The sequence below is a fragment of the Pagrus major genome, chromosome 13 (assembly GCF_040436345.1).
Source record: "Pagrus major chromosome 13, Pma_NU_1.0".
In the NCBI taxonomy this organism is placed as follows: Eukaryota; Metazoa; Chordata; class Actinopteri; order Spariformes; family Sparidae; genus Pagrus; species Pagrus major.
Genome location: NC_133227.1, coordinates 4,025,789 through 4,042,381, shown reverse-complemented (window position 1 = coordinate 4,042,381; position 16,593 = coordinate 4,025,789). Strand labels below are relative to the sequence as shown.

The window sequence follows — 16,593 nt, the reverse complement described above, 5'->3', positions numbered from 1 at the left end:
AGCAGGGGGAGGACAGACATGGGTTACTGACCAAAGACTATAACAGTGATTACTGTTGGAATATAAAGTTAATAATATAAGTTAAAACACTTATTTTAATTTTAAAAAATCCCACTTACAGCAGCTTTAAATACAAATTAATCTGTCAATCTGCCAGTGTTATCCTGAGTAGTAATGGTGAATCAAATATCCTGCTGTGGTTAGTTTTCATGCACATATTTGATCTGAAATGTTACAGACTCTAGGAATAGTTAAATTTTTTTTTTTTTAAAAAGTGACTGCCCAACTTACTTGTAATGGAAGTCCATGGTATTGATTGGTAGTCTGATGATGAATCCAAGGAACAGTTTTTTTATGGTGTTTTTTCACTGATACCCATTCATCGGTGCAGCAACGTCTATTGCACCCTGCAGATAATAGACGGAATTGGGATTCACCCTCAGTGGCCAGTTTATTAGGTACACCTGTTGTAATAAATCCTATATCCACAAGGATTTAAGTGTTTGTTTTGCTCAAACTGTTATCATTCGAGAGGCAGTAGTTTGTGGCGAGGATGAGTAGAATTACACAGAGAGGTGTGTCTGATTTCAGTATAAATGGGGTGGACAAAATAATAGGAACACTTGTTAATAAAATGGGATACAACTCACCAATACCACTACTTTAGTTTTAGCTAGGTGAAAAGAAAAATAGGGGAATTAATTGACAACTATTTTGACAATGGATTAATCATTGCAGTAATTTTTCACAGCATCTTAAATGTAAGGATTTGCTGTTTTTCTTTGTTATTTATGTCAGTAAATGAAGAGCCGAGAGATCTGGACTGTTGGTTGGACAAAAGAAGCAATTTGAAGACGTCACTTTCAGCTCAGAAATTGTGATGACCCCTTTTTCACATTTACATTTTTCTTTTTTTATATATTTTACAGACTGGACTATTAATCTTTATATCATGGCAATAATTGGCAGAATTAACAATAACAAAAACATAACTTAGTTGCAACCCTAGTCTACATTTAAAGGAACAGTTTGACATTCTTAGATATGAAACCACACACAGCAGCTGGTTAGCGTAGCTTAGCATAAAGACTGGGAATGAGGAAACAGCTGGCCTGACTCTGTTCATACAAAACATTATCCACCTACCAGCAACTATAAACTAACTCATCAACACATTTACTCATAATAGACGAAAACCTAGTGCAGAAACAGGTGTTATGTAGCTTATACCAGGTGCAGTGATTTCATGGAATCGGTTCCCCTTGTTTTCAGTCTTTATGCTGTGCTATGCTAAGCTAAGCTAACGTGTGGAGTGTAGAACAGCCTGCATGAACTCCTGTAACAACACTTTTATGATCCAACCTCATTTTGTTTTTTACTGCTCCCTGCTTCTCCTTTCTCTTTTCCCTTATCTCGATTTGTGTTTGTTCTGCTGCCTTCGTGCTTTTATGTTCTTCCCTCTTTTTCATCATAAAACACAGCTACATATGTATGTATTGTTGTTTGTGGTTCTCCCCTCTGCTGCTGTCTGCCCAAGAGGAGACTGAGCCTATTAAGATTTTTTACACACACTTAAATGGACTTTAAGCATTACAACAGTTATAAAGAAATAGCACATTAGATTATGTTGGTCCTACTCTGAGGAGAATTTCAATTTTAATACCTATGTTTCCAACGTGATAAGAGATTTCTTTTGACACACCTGATTTGTTAACTCTCCTCTCTCGTTAAGGTTTCTTTTACAGTCCATCCGTCTTGTAGCACAACAGGGGATAGCTGTGGCAGATTGTTCTCTACTGTTCACTGGCTCCAATCCCCAAAGGCTTCGTCAGTAAGTCTCAAATCCTCCCATTTTCCAAGAATCTGATTAAAGCTGAGACAGTCAGGGAGCTGGGTGATGAGGAAGCTGTCTCCTGTGGCCTTCATCATCTGGATTTTCATGCTCCATTTGCAACAGGGAGTGTGTCTGCTGACTATCAGTTAATATACATGAAGTACCCAGTACCTGCAGTGCATCTGTCAAACAAATGTAGTGGAGTAAAAAGTACCACATTTCAGTTTGGGACATTTTCAAGTACCTTAATCATACTTAAGTGCAGAAGTTGAGTAAATGTACTTTGACACTTTTTTTTTACCAATGTAAGCCAATATTTTAATTAAAAACTTCAGAGTAAATTGTCTAATATTATTGCACCATGTAATGTTAATGTTAATGCTCTATTGAACACAAATGTGAAAAATAGTGAAAACAATATTTTTTTAAGGAAATGTCCAATAAAAAGCCTAAAATATGACATGAAGTGTTTGGTTTCACAAGTTTTATTTTTTTTATTTTACTGGTTTTGGCATAGTGTATTTGCATTACGTTGTTTTAATTGCCTTTAAGCTTATCTGAAGAGTATTTTATTGTATTTTGCTGCACAAGCAACTTGTAACATTGGTAAGAAAGGTGCTATATAAATACAGATTATTATTACTGATATTACAAATATAAATTATCAGTATATGTAATATCATTTATTTACACAATTATCAATGAAAGCTGAATATTAAACACAACAAATGAGTTGAATGATCTGTTTTCTCAGTGCTGTTTCTCCAGTGTAGGAGACGTGCAGTGGAAAGGCACAGCCGAGAGTTTTCCCCAGAAGACTCCTCAGTCTCAAGCTGACATCTGGCCTCTTAACCATACAAAGGTTTCCATCGCCCTGCACCTCCCATCCTGCCAGCCTCTTGCATGTGCACCAGCTGCACCACGTGTTACCTGCTCCAGAGGAGAAGTGGGGAACACACTTCAGGAGGAGGCTCACATGCAGAAGATGTTGCAAGAACAGCACTTGTTGGATGCTGTTTGTTTTTTCCTCTCATAACATCCACTGTGGGCTCTGAGGATGGACTGGCCGGGAAGGAGCTGCTCTGGGTGTGTCTGTGTGAAGTCACTGTAAGGATTTTATTGGAGTTACTGACGGAAACTAAAGGTAAGACTAAAGATGTGTGTGTGAACTGATTTATATTTCTATTGTTTTCTTCTCCTTTTGTTTGGCTAACCTAGTTAATCACAATGCTTATAATCCACATGTCTAATTAGTTAATTAAACACTTTAATGACAGCACTCTGCTGTAAAAGAGATGTTAAAAAACTCAACCTAATGATGCATAAAATAAAAACAATATATATAAAACATAATATTTATATGCAATTGTAGGGAAAATGTTAAGTACATTTTTTAAGTAAGCTTTATTTATAGATCTGTAATCATGAGAAATAATTATGTAATTTGGCAGTAATTACAGGGAAAATAGGAACGTCAATATTCATTAATTTCTCTTTAATTATTAAGTAAGCAAATTTAATCTCCAAATATGTTTAATAGCTTGCTTACTGCAGACAAATACTGTACTGTGATTACACTAGCAGTTAGTTGGAACTAATTATATAATTACAACCAATTTACAATGTTTTTTCTTGGAAACTCTCTACAAAACATTTGGGAAACTATTGTGAAATCATGGGGCTATAAAAATTTAAAAAAGCACAGAAAAAAAAGGAGAGGAAGAAGAAGTTCAGCTGGTTTGGTGAACCCTTTGGCTTTTAGTCTGCACCCTGGTTTCCTAAGCAATGTGGCTCCCTGAGGGAGACCAGCTGATTGGCTCTCTGAGCTTCAGGCGGACTGTGTGTGTGTTTTCGTTAATGATCCACCAATTAGTCACACAGCGGCAACAGTCGCCGAAACACCTCGTCATCTGTCTGCGCTGCAGCGGGTGGGAGCAGGTCACTGAACTCCTGTTTCAGGGACGGGGGATGCAAACGGGTTTCAGGTGAACTTCCATCACATCAAGACTGTGTTTCCAGCAATGCAGCATTTGCTTCAGTCACCGCAGCAACCAGCTGCTGTGTGACGGGCCAGGTGAGGGACTGTGGCAGACAGTCCCAGTCGTCCTCCCTCCCCCTGTCCCCTGACTATAATCTGTCATACGCACCATAAACACTCCCTGTAAACTATAAACACTTTCCTCTGCTGACACTGTGTCACTGCAGGAGAGGTGAAAACATGTTCATCATTCCCAGTCATGTAGAATAGGTGACTGAGGGTGTAACACAAGTGTTTGCCCACACCTGCAGATCTGAAGATGACAGGCCAGGTGGCGGAGAGAGACCGGTCGCCACACAATCTGTCGGTGAAGACCGTCTTGGAGGAGGAGATCGAGAGAGCCGAGAGTATTCTTAGCAGGTGACAGCAACTATTACGTTCTGTGTCAGGATGTGTTTGTGTCAGAGGTTTTGTCTGAGAGAAGCACGTAAGACCATGTGTGTTTTTTATCTCGCAGGGTGCCATCTGTCTGTGATGACACATCCTCAGAGCTAAACAGAGTCGCCGCTCTCGACCCTCATGGCGGCAACTCCAGAAATTCTTTTCAAAGGAACGGAGCGATCTCAAGGTAAAGCTGTGACAACCCACGTCAGGCTCCTTCACAAAGCTTTTATTAACTGATCAGAGTCGGCCTATGACGAAGAGTCACAATGAGTGTTTTGTTCAAGTCTTTTTAAGGTCATAGGCCGGATAAAAGTACACATTCAAGCTCACAAAGACCGCAACAACCAAAATGTTGGTTATATGCATCAGGTGAAACACTTAAATACACATTATGTAACTTCTGCCACTAACAGTCTCTCAATCAAAACTAGACAAATGATAATGTGGTGAAGTAGCAAGGGATCATGGGAGCTGATGTCTTCATTGACAAACAACCACCACTGCCAATGAAAATTTATCTAACATGACTCAGGTCAGCTTCATGTTTACGGACGAGGTAACATTTTAAAGTTTTATGTTCAGTCTCGACTTCCTGCCTCACTCTCTGACATATCATCTGGTGTTTACCCAGAAGTCATAGCGACGGACGGCCAAATGAAACACAGTGTAACCTTGAAAGAAATGATGGACTTCTCTGGATTTGAACATTGTTGGAAAACATCTCAACAAAAGATAGACAATTTGATGTGGAAATGTTGCATACTGTATCTTTAAAAGAGAAGGTTTTCCATCGTTTTCTGTCATTGTGTAAAACTTCCTCTTGATTTACTCGAAGCTGTTTCTCGCCCAGGTACTTGAGGAAAAATAAATATTATTTGGTGAAAAACAAGAAGATCAGTTGAAGATAATTAGATACAAAACTTATAGAAAGATTTTAAGACCTAACAATTTGTAATATATAAATGCTTTACATTAAGATCAGTAAGCTAATTGTACCCCAGAAACATACACTGGATGCCAAAATAAAATGTCTCTTCTTTGTGGATATTTTGTACCTTTTTTAACATAAATTAATTGGAATTCCTTGATCTCATTGGTTTCTCAATATTTCCCATAAATGCGATTGTTTTTGATCAATCAACGGATGTGGCACACATGTTGAAAGTGATTTCTCCATCACCCTTACACTTGTCCCGCCGTCTGGTATTGTGATACACGCTGACAGCTGTAGATGTGTTTGTGCTGGCTTTGTTTTCATCTGTGCTCAATCTGATGAACTTCTTCTAAAGAAACAGCTCTGATTCATACATGATGTTTCACTTGTAAGTGACTGTGTGTTTGTTGTGTGTGTGTGTGCCAGACTGGTGAGCCTGGTGGTGAGACTGAGGGAATGGGCGCACAGGAGTCTGTTGGAGGAGGAGGAGCGGCCGGACTCCTTCATGGAGCGCTTTCGTGGCCCTGAGCTGAGGATGGCCCCCAGCCGAAACAGCACCACGCAAGATGCCAATGGCAACGATGCCAAAGGGAACATTAGGTATGTCTGCCTGCCTGAAACATTACTCTGCACTTTGATATACAGTACATTATATACACTGGGAGTAATGCAGTCCAGTTCTTTAAGAATCCTACCTTTGTAAAACGTAAGGATTTTTTTTTTGTTTAAAGACAAGGAATAAATACAGCTGAGGTGATGCACAGCAGCTCCTACCAGGACTTAGTTCGGTTAAAGAGAGAAACTGCTGAATTCTTCTGTTTTTGTTAAAAACGTTAAAAAATGTACTGAAATTATACTGCATAGAACTTACTTCTTACTTACTTACCTACTCTGGTAAAGTGCTGCCCCCTATTTGTTTGGATGACTTCGGACAGGTGGTCAATTCTTACATATTGCACCCTTAAAGCTGCAGTTTATGTGATTGTGTTTGTGATTGCAAAGGAAAATAAGGTACAAAAACAGCACAAGCCTTACAAATGACCTCATAGAATCAACACACAAGCAAAAAGTAAACTCAGTTGAAGTAATAGTATTTATTGCATTGCTTTATATCTTGCAGCCACTTCTATCCTGCTGTCTATCCTTGCAGAAACGTAAGCCACAGTTGTATCTGAGTGTATCATTTTCATTGTCTCCATGCTTTCAGGAAAAAGTGGGATTTGTTTGTGGTGTCCCCATCCGATAACGCCTACTACCGCTGGTTATTCGTCATCGCCACAGCGGTGCTCTACAACTGGTTCCTTGTTGTAGCGAGGTAATCACACAACAGTTGTTATCTGTCGGAGCTCTGCAGCCTCCAGAGAGAGGTGATGGATGTAGTGAATGGTGTACTGTGTACTGTCCTCTTCAACTGGAGCAATAAATCTTTTTTTCTTATTATTAACAGGGCGTGCTTTGACAGGTTACAGGTGGGCAATTACATCTGCTGGCTGGTGCTGGACTACCTCTCTGACTTTGTGTACCTAATGGACACTTTGGTCCGACTTCGCACAGGTAGCCTATTTTAAAATACAGCCTCTGGCCTCTAGACGCTGTGTAGCTGGGTTACATAAGAGAAGTGCTAAGCCTTAAAGGTCCCATATTGTGTCATACTGTCACTAACTTTGTGTGAGCTTCATCCCACGATATTAGCTGACTTGCAGAGAGAAGACACATCAGTGTCTCACTGTTCAACTGAATCTGCGCTCCATGTTTCTTGTCTCAGGGTTTCTGGAACAAGGCCTGCTGGTGAAGGACCACGCGAAGCTCAGAGACGGCTACGTCCGAACATTACAGTTCAAGCTGGACGTGGTCTCTATCCTGCCCACTGACCTGGCGTACATCTCCACCGGCATCCACACACCACAGCTCAGGTTTAACCGCCTGCTGCGCTTCCCACGCATGTTTGAATTCTTCGACCGCACTGAGACACGCACCAACTACCCCAACATCTTTCGTATTGGCAACTTGGTGCTTTACATCCTGGTCATCATTCACTGGAACGCCTGCATCTACTACGCTATATCCAAGTCTTTAGGGTTGGGCTCGGACACTTGGGTGTTCCCAAACATCTCCAAGCCTGAGTTTTCCTCCCTGACTCGGAGTTACGTCTACTGTCTGTACTGGTCCACTCTTACTCTCACCACCATTGGAGAGATGCCTGCACCTGTGCGAGATGAAGAGTACCTCTTTGTGGTCTTTGACTTTCTTGTTGGGGTGCTGATCTTTGCCACGATTGTAGGAAACGTCGGCTCTATGATCGCCAACATGAATGCCACGCGTGCTGAGTTTCAAGCTCGGATCGACGCCATCAAACACTACATGCACTTCCGCAAAGTCAGCAAAGAACTGGAGACTCGTGTCATTAAATGGTTCGACTACCTGTGGACCAACAAGAAAGCAGTCGACGAGCAGGAGGTGCTGAAGAACTTGCCAAACAAACTGCGTGCTGAGATAGCTATTAATGTGCACCTGGAGACTCTGAAGAAAGTACGCATTTTTCAAGACTGTGAGGCAGGACTGCTGGTGGAGCTGGTGCTCAAGCTGCGCCCACAGGTCTTCAGTCCAGGAGACTACATCTGCAGAAAGGGGGACATAGGAAAAGAGATGTATATCATCAAAGAGGGGAAGCTGGCAGTGGTGGCTGATGACGGGGTCACACAGTACGCTCTCCTCACCTCTGGCAGCTGCTTTGGGGAAATCAGCATCCTGAACATAAAAGGTAGCAAAATGGGGAATCGGCGAACAGCCAACATTCGCAGCTTGGGCTACTCTGATCTCTTCTGCCTCTCTAAGGACGACTTGATGGAAGCAGTGACCGAGTATCCAGGTGCTAAGACCGTTCTGGAGGAGAGGGGCCGGGAGATCCTGATGAAGGAGGGTCTGCTGGACGAGAACGCAGAGAGCGGCGGGCTACAGAAAGAGGACACGGAGGAGAAGGTGGAGAGGCTGGAGTCCTCCCTGGACAGTCTTCAGACTCGCTTTTCCCGTCTGCTCACCGAGTACACACACACTCAGCAACGGCTGAAGCAGCGCATCACTCTGCTGGAGCGGCAGCTCAATCAAACAGACTGTGGAGCAGACCCAACAGATGACACGGACGCAGATGCAGAGACAGTCAATGAAACAGACCCTGGGCCTGTTGTCAGTGCAGATGGGTCCCCACAACGAAATAATGTGCAAATAGAGGACAAAAAGAGCCCAACATCGAAACATTAAGTGTCACTCAGGAGATACAAATTTCCTGAAATACTTTGATTCAGGCTCATTAAGAGTATAGAAAAACTACCATTGTGAGAACGCTTTTATCAGTTCAGCTGAGTGTAAAGAGATGCATGTCAATAAACATGAAAAGAAAGAGGAAAATACTGCTTTGTCCATGCAGTCTCTGAGTTCTTGTCAATGCAAAAAACAGCGAGTTGAATGTGCGTTTAACTGATTGCTTTGAAGTCACTTCCAAGATCAAGCTGAATCGAGGTTTGGAGAACACATCGCTTATTGGGGGGGAAAAAAGTGAACATTAAAAACCTGAAAAATGAAGTTTAGAAGTCACATTTTGGACCTCAGAGCACTAAAAATTGCTGGTTGTTATAGTTTTTGTAAACATCTCGAGTTCAGTTGCGTCAGCAGAGGGATTCAGTTCTCTCGACATATATTATGCTCTGGGCCTGTACACCTTGTCTCCTGCCGCTCCCCCTCGGGAAACAGTCCCAGGGGAGACATGAGGAGGTGATTTGCTGTGTACACACACACAAACACAGTTATTTTCCAGCGTCCTAATGCAGGTTAGATCTGAACCACACATACTATGATGATTACTGCAACATTTTCTTCCCTACGTTGGCTTCTGTGGGACATCTGAGCAGAGTTCTTGCAGTAAAAATGATTTGTATGAAGTGACTCATACAATTTGCAGTCTATTTTCACCACAAATAGTCTCCAATTGAGTGTGATTTTTTTATCAGCTATAAAATTTACTTTTCCAGTCTTATATAAAAATGAGTGAGCTACTTTCTTGTCTCTGTTTGCATTTAGTTACTCTCCCATTTCTATCCTGCAGACTCACTCTCTGAGGCGAGGGACCGGGGATTTTCCAGTTATTCAGCCTCTGCATTCCAGGATACAACTGAACCACATGAGCGGTGTCGATAAGCGCAGCTGGAACAATGCCTCTGCAGCAGGGCTGGCTAAAATAAAGAGGCAGGAGGTAATGAGTGCATATCCCCTGCAGCCTCTGAAGGAATGGGTGGGATCATGTACGATGGACAAAGGATTCCTAATGCTTGTGTACATGCCATAGGCTGGTCCACCACAAATATATATATGGCCTCAAGTATCAAACCTGTGTTGAACATGAAGATCTCAGTTTGCCTGCCTCAGTTTTTTTTAATAATTGAATTGAATATCAAAGACGTCTACATGTGAGCTCGATTGGATTTAAGGTGCAGTATGTAAGAATTTTAGCTGATAACATTTAAAATTCAACCAAAATTATCAGCAGAAAATGAAGAGATAACAGTTTTGACGCTTTGTAGTGTATTCTGTAGTTTGTGTGTTGCGTTGCACAGATATCTACTGGTTAGCATGCTAACCAGCTAACCCCGTCCCACCAACACTTCCCCGGTTTTAACTCCCAGTCCACACCACTAGCTGCACGGCTAACAGAGCTAACAGCAGCTACCGTTAGCAGCAGTTCGCGGTTACTCTAGCGATACGCTGTCCCCTATTTGTTTTGAGTGTCTTTTTTTTAGAGGAACACGTAATGATATCTGTCAGATTGAAAGAGTAAACAAAAGTACTTTCCACAAGTCAGGGCAGTTCATGTTTCCTCATTTGAATTGCCCTGTAAACTTGTAAGCTTTTCCATTTCAAACCTGGTTGAGATCATGGCCTTTGCAATGCTAACAGCATGTTGTAAGGTTGAAGAAATTTAATCTATTAATACATAATACAACATTTATACATTAGATATCCATATCCTTCCTTTCTGTTCTCTGTACTCTTCTGGCTGGTTTAAAGTGGGAGGGGCTCTGATAGAATAAGGTGATGTCACATGCTTCTGCGCACCAAAGTTTAGCAGCATTCAAATCAGATTCTGATGACAGGTGTTGAGCTGTTTGGTCCCTGTCAATCAAATATGATCGAACCACATCCACACAGTCCTGGTGAAGGAGATCAGCTCGAACTTTTGGATTAATACAAAACACAAAATGCCAATTTCTACATAGTGTTGCTTTAAATTGCTTTTAAGCTAAATTATTTATCATGTAGTTCTTAATGTTTTATGTCTTAAAGCCAAGTTTTCAAATGTTTAACGTGCTAATTCAGATGCTTACAGAGATTAAAACAAGATTAACTCAGCTGTTTGACACTAAAATGAACTGATTGTGTTTTAACACACTGCTCCATCTGCACATTCACTGCTGTTGACTCGCTAACAGGTGCACTGAACTGTCCCGAAGCCCCTTCCCCACTCTCACTCAGTCCAACCCCCTCAAACATCAAACATTTGCCACCATAAATCATGTTGTGTGCAGGACAACTGGTGCAGTGTCAAAAGGCCCTGTGGTCAGAAGAACCACACGAACCAGGAAGCAAATACCTATGTATGTCTGTTCATAACATACTGTATGTACTATAAATATGATGTTTTTGTTGAAGTGGTGAGCATTGTTAAAGCATAACAGCCGAAAAATCACAAAACAACCGATATTTTTCAGAATATAACTATATTGTTCGTACTTTCAAAGTGTAACAGCTTACAAACTGCATTTGAAAATCAAACAGTATCTGCTGCTCATCATTCCCCCGATCACTGGGATTCTCTGCATGGAGTAAATGAATCTACTATATAAGACAAAGTGTGACAGCAAAGGTAGCCCCCCTTCATAGTAAACACAACTATTCATCTTACTTCAATGCGTCGAGTTAGGGCAAATATTTCAACAGAGTGTAAGCGCTGTTCACTTATGATCACTGTAGAGGAAAAGAAAATATGATTTCTCCCGTAATAACTGTGATTGAATGTGAAGATATAGAGGAAACAGTGCAGGGCTGCTCATATGTAGCAGAGCTGGAGGATCACGAGACGTCGTCTGCGGTCTGTGGACTGATTGGCTGAGAGTATCCACTGGGACAAACGCTCCAGCTAGCGCATTCGCATGTGCAGGCTGTGCTTGGGTCCATCCACCCGCTCCAACTTCTCAAAGTGTTTCCTAGCATTACGGATATTGATGAGAGTGGCTGCAGATGCTGGAAACAAAATGGAGACGTGGATTTTTGTTATGCTGATTTTTTTTTTCTTAAATGAGCATTCACTGCAGAGAAATGTCATCTACTCACGAATGGAGGGGTCCGACATGATGACCATGACATATGTGTTGGAGGTGAAGACGTCGATGAAGGCCGCAAAGTTGGAGTTCCTCACTTCCATGCTTTGGAAAGAGGCCGCAAGTTTACTGCAATAAAAAGACAAATTAGAGAATCAGGAACATGCAAATGAAGCAGGTGATGTGCAGAGTGAAGGTGTGTTTGCGGAGTGAACTTACCTACAGCTGAGTTTGAACTGTTTGATAATGTTACTGATCTTCTCAAACCTGTGAGCGTCACGCTGCTCTTTGCACTGATAGTGGGAGATCACCTGCGTTTGAAAAACACCAATAAAATAGAAAGACTTTCATTACTAGATCCAGATTTTCTGCCCAGGACACCGTTGTCAGCAGAGGAAGTGGTTGCTCTCACCAGGAAGGTGGCTCTCTCAAACAGAAGAACTTCATCTGCCTCTATGATCTGCGCGAAATTTCTCAGGTTCGTCTCCAGCTGCTGGACGTTTGGGATGAGCTGGTACACTATGCTAGACCAGGCCTGCAAAGACATTTAAAAAACTCTTATACAGTGTCTACTTTGCCATCCGACATCTGTACATACAACCCGTCAAATGTCTCAACCTTATACAGGGTTTCATCCCAGATTGACGTCCTGAAGCACGTGCAGGCCAGAGGTCTGGACAGTCTCTTCAGATCTTCTTCACGCTCCTTAAAGATCTGTAAAAACATTAAAGACAGTAATGACGTAATTACAATATAGTACTCTTCCTCAGTTCAGCATTACTGACAAATAAATAAATCATACCCAAATAAAGAATACACTGATTGAGGTTTACTTTAGGTGGCTGAGGTTCATTCCTTTGTCCTACATCTTCCTTCAAAACAATGAAGCAAGTTGTTTTTGTAGCTCTTGTTACTGCTTTAATATTTTTGCATATTTAAAACATTTGTCATCATTATCTGACCCAAATGTACGATTTTATTTACTATTTTTAGATTTTTATAGATTCATATGTTTTTATATTTATATATTTTGTTATATGCTTCATTGTTTTTTGTTTGGGGTAATTTAGTCCCTAGTGTCACAGCTGGCTGATTCATGTCACAGCAATGATTTCAATGTGATTTTTCTCTGTCATAAGCTGTTGTTCTAGTGATCCTTCAATTAAAATATTAGAAAATGGTTTACCATCCCTTTTATTCTCATGCCTATAATAAATGTCTCAAGCTGGTCAGTTTCTGGTTAAATTACTTTTTGTTCTACCAGCCAGTGTCACTGAGAAAGATTTGCATGTTGTTGCTTTTCCCTCACTCAGCCCAGAGACGTAGCCCAAATCCACTTTCAACCACAACTGGCTGACTGATTTAAATTATTTCCTGTCATTACAAAACGTGAAATATTCCTCAAGAGGCCAACCTGCCAATTCCTACAAAAGACAGCAGTAAATACTCTCCCCCATCTGATTCTCAAAGCATCCAGTCATTGAAGTAAGCAAGCACAGTAAACATCTCTCTTATTGTAATTCTCTCCCTATTTTATTTCATTTTGTTTATTTTTTTGTATATGTGACATGTTTATTTTATTTTGTTTGTTTATTTTGTGTTCATCCTCTTCTCTGTTTTCAGATGAGTGGGAGGAAGGTGTCCTTTTATTTCTCCGTTTCAACACACCAGAACATTTTGGAACACAGATTTGTACTCTGTCACTGACATTTGTATAATTTACAATTAAAAATATATATTTAAAAAATTACTTTAAGTTCTGCCACTAAGAGCACGTAATGTGCCAAACACAGACAGCAGCAGCATTAGTTTCTGGTGACCCTGTGAACACAGCTGTCAAAATGTCTTCTTACGTTTACATGCTTCTGTATAAGACAGTAAAAATGTGCACGTAAAACAGGAACACGACTACTAATAATCAATTAAAAATCGTTAAGCTTACCAAATCTCTCTGGTCTTCCTGCACCAGATCCATTTTGTGAACGAGGCAGAACACTTTAGCATCAGGGGAGTTCTGCAGGATGGCCTCCAGACACGACTGGTAGTAGTGCATGTCTTTCTCCAGCTCACGGCTCTCAACATCGAATACATAAATAAGCACCTCTACATTTCTGAAAATGTTGTCCCTCTGGCTGGTGAAGTAGTTCTCCATGAACGTGTCCTGTCTAATGGGTAAAGGAAGCACAGAGCAATGTTTAACAGAGGGGTTAAGATTAGGAGAAAGACTTGAATTATCAAAGCTGGTCAAAAGATGGTGAATAATGAATAAATGCAGTTTACCCTCCACAGTCCCACAGGTTTAGAACCAGATTGCCCAGAAACCGTACATGGGAGTGCTCCACGTCAACTGTATTTAACAAGGGATGATATAACGTTGTGATAAATGAGATTTAGGAAACACCCAGCATCAAAAAATTATCTTCATGTGGCATTTCTTTTTTTCTTTAAACAACTCTTACTTGTCGCTCCAAGGCGGCGTGTGTCTCGGGCTATGTAATTGGCAAAGATGATTGATCTCATACTGGTCTTTCCAGACCCACTTTTTCCCATCAGTAACACCTGAAAGCACAGATGGAAAAGATCAGACATCACTGTCTTGTCTATACTCTTCTTTACTCTCATAACCAGTGATGGAAGTAATATTCAGTCGTGTTGCAGTGTAAAAGCTCTTCATGAGATGCAGAGGTACTGAATTTGTTCTTTTGCAGAATGACACCTTACTTTTATGCATGTTCATGTATTTAAGCACATTTTAATTACTTGTTCTGAGTAGCTTTGGATAAAAGTGCCAGCTAAATAAATTTAATCTTGTAGCTCGTTGAGATAGCTAATTTAATTGGTTTGTATACCGTTGGGTGGTTTGAAGGTCTAATGTGTAACATTTAGCGGCATCTAGTGGTGAGGTTGGGCGTTGCAACCAACTGAACACCCCTCGTTTCGTACCATCCTTCCCTACAGTGGTTGCTACAAACCGAAACACATGAAAGAGCCCCTCTAGAGTCAGTGTTTGGTGTATCTGTTCTGGGCTTTAACTGATTTTCAGGATTTTATGTAAAATGTCTTACGCCCCAAAATGCCTGTGAATTAAAGGTTTGTCACACATATTTCATGAATTGTAGTTCTCATTTACTGCATATCAAAATGTGTATTTTCCATTATAATCCTGAGTCTGAAAGCAGCTTTTCCAGGAGATTTTTAAGGTACTGGAAGACAGCTAGAGCTCCAAGTTTAAAAGACAATGTAGATACATGAAGAGGAAGTACTCGAGTACAGTACAAGCACCTCAGGACTGCAGTAAATGTACTTCACCGCTGCTTGTGATGCTACAATGATTAGCCTCTGCTTTTTTTACCTTTTTCTTCATTGCTGTGCTTGACATCCCCCTCGGCAGACACGATGTAAGAGTATTTCTCTGAGCTGCGAGTCTGATGACTTCAGTCTGAGTCCAGGGCAGCTCTCCTCTTCCTCTCCTTCAGCTGCACAGAAAAAAACACATATTTTCACCTAGCTGTTACTTAGTTAGCTCCACTGAAGCAGAAACCCGATATGACCCCCACAGGACACGTTTAAACGCTCCTATAACCAACAAGTCAAACATGTGTAGCTAGTTAAGAGTACAAAACATGTACAAGCAGTTTACTAACTTCACTAAATCTCCTTTCTCTGCTCCGTATCAACACTTAAGCTAATGCTAAGTTAGCTAGCACGGCAGGCTGTCAGGAGAAATGTCAGGTAGCTTAGCCAAGCTAAACGGCTAGCTAGCCGAGTTAAAATTCAGCAGAGCGTCGTCGTCTACTCACCCCGACAGGGTGGCACGGTTACTTAAATTCAACCAGTGTTAGACCATAGTTTTGATTTGTTTTTAAGAAAACAGTTGTATACATTACTTGGTAGAAGCAGGCACAAGTCAAGATCAGCTGCTTCCTGTTTACGACAAAGTCACATGACGAGAGAAATGTGGTTTGTGCCCCGAGTTTTGTCTGACGGACAGCTCAGCCTGTAATCACATGTTACATCTAGATATCCTATTATGTATCTGTGGTCTCACTAAGGACACTCACATTAAAATGTTTAAGCAGTAAAACACAGACATAAATGATGTCTTCCTCGCCCTCTTCTTCTAAGTAGTGTTAAACATAGTTGTATTTGTGAATGTAAGTGTAAAGTTGCCTCAGGAATGTATACTGCAGTCAGGCCAGTAGACCCACAGATATTAATTACAAGAAACTACTGGAGGCTATTTGAAGGTGTTGTGTTCACCTTTGAAGGTGTTGTGTTCACCTTTTTTATACTTTATACTTATTTGTTTTGCTTATATAGACACACTCTATAGAAACCACACATATAAGTCTGGCCAAAACGATCCAAAATGAAGAGCTTAGTTGAATTTCTTCCTGTAGTTTTTTTTTTTGTTTTTTTTTTTGGTAACTCAATAACAAGAAAATAATAGTTAACATAAATAGTAATTAGCAAGAAAACATCCAGCTTGTGTCTCTAACAAATTAATTACAGTAAGATGTGAAATGAAGCCTTTGGTTTGTCAATAGGTACAACCGGAAGTATGTTGCCGTGTGATCATCTTCATCTAAACATCCCGACAGGAAAACTGTTAGTAAAAATATCGTTATTACTTGTAAAACCGCACTGATACAGTTTACATATCAATATTAATACATTTGTGCATATACAATGCAAGTCACGACAAAGGCCACTAGATGGCGACGAAACAGTCATTGATAATGAAAGGTCACATTTGATTCTATTTTGAAAGTTTTCACCGGATGTATTGATAATGTTTGTTTGTTTTTTTTTTTTTTTTTTTTAATCTTATAAATTGTATCACAAACCTTTGTTTCATTCAACCTTTGTTGAATTATTACTATAATCAATCCATCCCATAATTATTCTGTCTTAACAATTAACACATTTTGTCCATGACCTCCACACATATACACATTAATTACACCTTTACCCCCATGTCGTGACATCCTGCTAACTTCAGGTGAAATCTCACTCAGAATCTGTAGTTATATTT

At 40.6% G+C, this 16,593-nt stretch overlaps 2 protein-coding genes across 3 annotated transcripts; one reads left to right on the top strand and one right to left on the bottom strand.

The window, feature by feature from the left end:
* The first annotated feature begins 4,131 nt into the window (after nucleotides 1-4,131).
* On the top strand, nucleotides 4,132-8,448 carry cnga2b (cyclic nucleotide gated channel subunit alpha 2b). The gene is made up of 6 exons (XM_073479526.1): nucleotides 4,132-4,232; nucleotides 4,330-4,440; nucleotides 5,617-5,790; nucleotides 6,398-6,505; nucleotides 6,638-6,744; nucleotides 6,956-8,448. Exons 1-6 carry the CDS (start codon nucleotides 4,132-4,134, stop codon nucleotides 8,446-8,448), a joined length of 2,094 nt encoding a protein of 697 aa, XP_073335627.1.
* A 2,491-nt stretch (nucleotides 8,449-10,939) lies between these two features.
* Nucleotides 10,940-15,517, bottom strand: rraga (Ras-related GTP binding A). Of its 2 annotated transcripts, none has more exons than XM_073480015.1 (10): nucleotides 15,446-15,517; nucleotides 14,911-15,034; nucleotides 14,018-14,117; nucleotides 13,839-13,905; nucleotides 13,501-13,723; nucleotides 12,177-12,272; nucleotides 11,971-12,093; nucleotides 11,778-11,869; nucleotides 11,572-11,687; nucleotides 10,940-11,481 (listed from the first exon to the last, which is right to left on the bottom strand). In XM_073480015.1, the coding sequence occupies exons 2-10, from the start codon at nucleotides 14,935-14,937 to the stop codon at nucleotides 11,378-11,380; spliced, it is 948 nt and encodes a 315-aa protein (XP_073336116.1). In that variant the 5' UTR covers nucleotides 14,938-15,034; nucleotides 15,446-15,517; the 3' UTR covers nucleotides 10,940-11,377. The 2 variants fall into 2 exon arrangements, with proteins under 2 accessions (XP_073336116.1, XP_073336117.1); XM_073480016.1 differs by having other exon boundaries at nucleotides 15,359-15,470.
* Nucleotides 15,518-16,593: the final 1,076 nt, after the last annotated feature.